This window comes from Amblyomma maculatum, chromosome 2 (genome assembly GCF_055883805.1).
Source record: "Amblyomma maculatum isolate TAMU_Amacu chromosome 2, ASM5588380v1, whole genome shotgun sequence".
NCBI lineage: Eukaryota > Metazoa > Arthropoda > Arachnida > Ixodida > Ixodidae > Amblyomma > Amblyomma maculatum.
Genome location: NC_139345.1, coordinates 60,462,289 through 60,467,319, shown reverse-complemented (window position 1 = coordinate 60,467,319; position 5,031 = coordinate 60,462,289). Strand labels below are relative to the sequence as shown.

Below are 5,031 nucleotides of genomic sequence, written 5' to 3'. Positions count from 1 at the left end.
AGGCGCTGGATAGTAATTAATTATGCATGTGTGCAGAACTTGAACTTTGTACATAGAAGACACCGTGGTCTGGTTCCGCGGCAAACTGTGTGTGTGTGTTTTTTTTTTTGTTGCTTCTCACGCAAACATGCGTCGATACGAGCGCGCTGCTTCTAACTGAATTGCAATTTTATCGCTTCCCGCGGCGCATTGTTGCCATTTGACCATAAGTGGTGTACATGGACCCGATAGGAGCGGGTTGAATTGAGTTTTCGGGTCGAAAACCGGTTACCAGGTTCATGTAAACAACGTCGGGTCGGGTCGAGAAGACGACGGGTCGAGTCGTGTCAACTCCCGCGCAGGGTGTGGGTTTACTGGACTCACCTTGCTGCAGCAAGCATGTAAACGCTGTCGGGGTGAGTCAGGACACTGTGGGAGAGGAGAGCAGTGCGGAAAACGCTAGAGATGTGGATGCAGAAAACCAGGACCGGGTGCCATCTGCTAGTTCTTCGCCTCAACGCGAGGTGCCACCGTAATCACCGCTCGACCAGAGCCGGTTCTGCGCTCGTCGGGTCGGGTTCATGTAAACCCTCTAGGGTCGAGTCTAATCAACTCCCCAACTCGACCCTCCGCTGTCGGGTCCATGAAAACAGGGCTATACTCGTTGAGCTCAAGCTTTTTTCTGAGTTTATGATGGTCTGCTTCCTTTTTATGGCCGCATCTCGTAAAGCTGTAAACTTCGAGGGGCGGTTGTACTCGACAAAAATTATAAAGGACACTTTGGACTAATAAAGTGCGATGAAGCGAAAACCTTTATAGCGCGATGATTCGAAGCCCTCCACTACGGCACCTCTTTCTCTCGTTATTATTTCACTCCCGCCTTCATTCTTTTTCTTACGGCTTGGTTCAGGTGTCCACGGAGAAATGTGACAGATACTGCGCTTTTTCTCCCCTGTAATCCATTTTGAAATGCTGCTGATGCCTGCTGTACAGCGTCTGTCTCTGTATGCTGTGTGGTGCGGCCCTCGAGAAAGCGCCAAACGAAAGGCGCAGCCCGGGTGCCCGGATTGGACGCCCGGCGGGGTCAGCTTCGCATGTGTTAATCGCCTGGTGATGTGATCGGTCATGACAAGATGTGACGTCATAATGACGTGAGCTCTGTTTATTAAACGCGACCGGATGGGACGTCATGACGTTACATTCTCGCGGTCACCCCCCGGAATCTCGCGGACACGTCTCGCGGACGCACGCAAGGACAAACACGCTGGCGAGTCATGAGCCCATTAAAGGCTTTCGCTTGCAAAACGTTGGTACAAAATCTGGCTTCAAGCTTCTGCTGAAGGCAGGTTTAAGTAGTCCAAAATTAGCCGGAGTTGGAGTTTAACTCCACTTAAACCGATTAAGATGTATGAAAGCACTGTTTGGCAGGGTTTATGTTTGGCGGTTTAGCATGAGAGAATGAAATAGAGTTTCTCTAAGGGTTAAATGTATTATTGTGCGCATTACGATTGGAGGAACATATGTCGGCGGTTCCAACCTCTATCGAGTCCTTCAACTTAACAGCATATTGATGCTACGTGGGAAGCGAAATGGTGTGAAACCACCTCGAACGCTGCAGAAATAACGGTTGCGTCCCAATTTTGATATGAAAGGGAGAAATCTGGTGCCACTGGAGTTCTGTCTGAGATGTGCGAGCAAATCGCTATCCAGAGGTGATATGGAGGGGCGGGGCCCTTCCACAGGGGCATTTGTTGCGTATACCAACGTCCCACGCACCGCTTCTGTGGCTAGACAACCACCGGCATCTCAGTTGCTACGGCAACCAGTGAGACACAAGCAAAATAGTTACCCGGCTCTGGCGATTTTATGAGTGGTTTTTCACTAAAACGTACACGCAAAGGTAAGACAAACGCAGTCTTCATAACGCTCTAATTCATGACGTTTGAGCAAACCCGGAGCTACTTCTTATTCGCGTGGCGGACAGCTTTCGCAACATCATCATCATCATCATCATCATTGCCCTGACTATACTCACGGCAGGGTGAAGGCCTCTCCCATATTCCTGCAATTAACCCGGTCCTGTGCTAGCTGCATCCACTTTACACCGGCGAACTTCAGGTTTCTCATACCTGTCGCAAATTTTCTCATCGCCAGGAAATTGCGCGGGATCACGCCCTTAGTCGCCGTTGAGAAATTGTACACCCCAGAACAAGCAAAATGTCCCATGACCTATGATCTGCTTGGCGCATACATTATATCAAGCTGAAAGTAGGCACCTAAACCGGTGTGAGCTCGGTGAGGTTGCCTCAAAACCGCTTGTCAATCGCGTGAAGTCAACAGCACAGGATTGTTTGTAGAGATCACTAGAATGGTTACGCATGGCTCATGTCAAGGGCAGCTTACTTAGTGAGAAGAAAAAAAAAACTGGGGAAAACCTGCGCTGCATGAAGGTGAGAAATTACACAAGGCAGACCGGAACACAATGAAGAACATATTTAACGTTCACTTTCGATCTTCAAACATTAATGAAATCGTCGGCGTAGTTAATAGCTCCAGTCTGCGGTTACCTTTTCGGGATCACACTCATGTGGTCCCCGGTACTCGCTTCGTCAGTACATACTAATGTGACGGAGTACCCGGGTTTGATCCCGACCTGTGGTGGCTCGATGGAGGTGAAACGGAGTGGTGTCCGTGTGATGTCCGATGTCAGTGCACGTTAAGTATCCCCAGGTGGTCGAAATTTCCACAGTCCTCCACTGCGGCATCTCTGAAATCCTTAGCCACTTTGGGTCATTAAACTCCACAAACTAAACCAGTACATCCTTGATTTGTGCCTCCATTATCTCACACATATACATCTCACACGTCTTCTCAAACATGTGTAGCATACAGTTTCATTTCATTTCATTTATTAATACTGTCAGCCACCATAAGGGGCTGTGACAGGAGTGGAAAATACAAAACGAAAAATGAGCAGTATAGAACACGATGAAAATCAACAGTCAATCAAAAATTGTCTCTGAATACACATACAAACAAAACAAAAATGAATTACACAGAAATCGGAACAACAGCCATCCTACACAACCGCAATAGAACCTCATCACCCTGTGGTAGTGCCATAGATGAAATTTTCTAAATGGCGTACAAATTCAGATAATGATGATGATCGAACAGCTGTCACGCGATGCAAGGTGGCGGCCACAATGCCATAGGCAACAGAAGGAGAGACTGGCGTGACACTAAAGAGGACTCTTTATTGGACTGACTTGTTCCCACAAAAGAACAAAGAAAATCCGAAGCGGCGATACCAACAAGTGCTCTCGGTAGTCATCGAAATGAAGTATGCCCGCTTCACTCGGGATCGTTCCACACGTCTTTCTAAGACACTGTTGGGTCACTGCCTCCTTGCCCGGCTACACATCCAACATACCACCCTTATGGAAGATCGTGTACGTCTCCCTTTTGAGTGGAGATGCGCCCTCCCCGTACGCCCTCTTCCTAGAAACATGACACGTGAGGACCACAATGCCCGGCGCCTGACGCGGGCGGAAGCCCTGGGCCGCCATTATGGGTCGAAACCCGGCATTTATTACGTGGACGCCTCCGGCCCCCACCATGGGGGATGGTACACGGCCGCAGTGGTCCACCAGTCCAAAACTGTTAACGGGCTTACAGTTCGCGCCCGTGACATAACTCACGCGGAGGAGGTCGCCATTGCGCTGGCAGCTACCCACACTGATTCCAAAACAATTATCTCCGACTCGCGAGGGGCCTGTCGGAACGTCGAGCAAGGCTGGACGCAATACTTAGCCTACCGACTACTTCAAAATTTCTCCTATACCGGGGACCCCGCTTACCGGAAAATAGTATGGGCTCCTGCTCATATGGGTCTTGAGGGGAACGAGGCAGCCGACGCCGCCGCTTGCGCGCTTAATTTCCGGGCTTTCCATCTCGACCCCCTAGATCAGGATCTCGAATTCAAACCCGCGTATTCTTTTAAAGACATTGTTCTTTATTATCAATTTTGCCATAGCGTTTACGCTCGCCCGAGTAAAGGTCTATATAAGACGGAGGAGCGGCTTCTACTCTGTCTGTATACCAACACTCTGCTGTGCCTGGCAACATTAAAACGTTTTAATCCTTCCTTCACGGGCAGTTGTCCGCACTGTGCGGAGGAGTCTTCGGACATCTACCACATGGCGTGGGCTTGCTCATCCAACCCAGCTATACCTCCTCACCCCAATCCCACTCGGGAGGACTGGGAGGCGACCCTGCTCGGCTGCTATGACCTGCAGGCCCAAAAGGCCTTGGTTGAGCGAGCCCGGGCAGCAGCCGACCCCACTGGGGTCCCGTACTAGGGAACCCACCTAGTATCTGTAAAGGCTGGATCTTCAAAGATCCGGCTCATGCATACCTCCACCCCTTTTAAATCATTAAACGTTTGTTACCACCACCACCACCACCATTAAAAGCCGGCAATTAAATACCAAGGTAAACTCGCCAATAGCACTTAGAATTATGTGGAATAATGCGGAACCATTCGTGCGAGGCTGCGATCACACCATATAAACCTTGGCGCGTCTGGCCTGCAAATAATGAGGTAAAACCACGGCCAATCGCATCGAGCGTTAACAAACCAACAGAACAAAGCTACACGGCACTATGTGAAAGACCAGCAGGCATTAGTTGTAACGTTCTACTTTAATCAAGCCGTCCGAACGCCGCTGCGTGGCCTAGAGGTTGCTTGTCTGACTCTGGATTCAAGGTTCCGGGTTTGATTCCCATTGGACCTTCTCGTTTGGCCGCTGCCAAGTCGGGTAATCTATCTGTACCATCTCAATGCCTGTCATTCGGGTGGCCTGCCAACTGCCGCATAACAGAGGTATGATCGTAATTTTTCGCTGACAGAGCCCAGCACCACCTTACCCTCCTGCTCTCTTTCCATCACCCCTTCTTCCACCACTGCCCTCCTCACTCTCTATGTGGAGTCCTTTCCTGCACTTTTAATTCTCACACTTGTGTGCGGTGCAACCACGCGTTATCGCCGTA

General features: G+C 49.8%; 1 protein-coding gene across 1 annotated transcript; it reads left to right on the top strand.

Annotated features, from left to right (window-relative positions):
• Positions 1–3,488: 3,488 nt before the first annotated feature.
• LOC146198773 (uncharacterized) lies at positions 3,489–4,340 on the top strand. Its single transcript, XM_084591979.1, has one exon. The coding sequence runs from the start codon at positions 3,489–3,491 to the stop codon at positions 4,338–4,340; it is 852 nt and encodes a 283-aa protein (XP_084448105.1).
• The last annotated feature ends 691 nt before the right edge of the window (positions 4,341–5,031 follow it).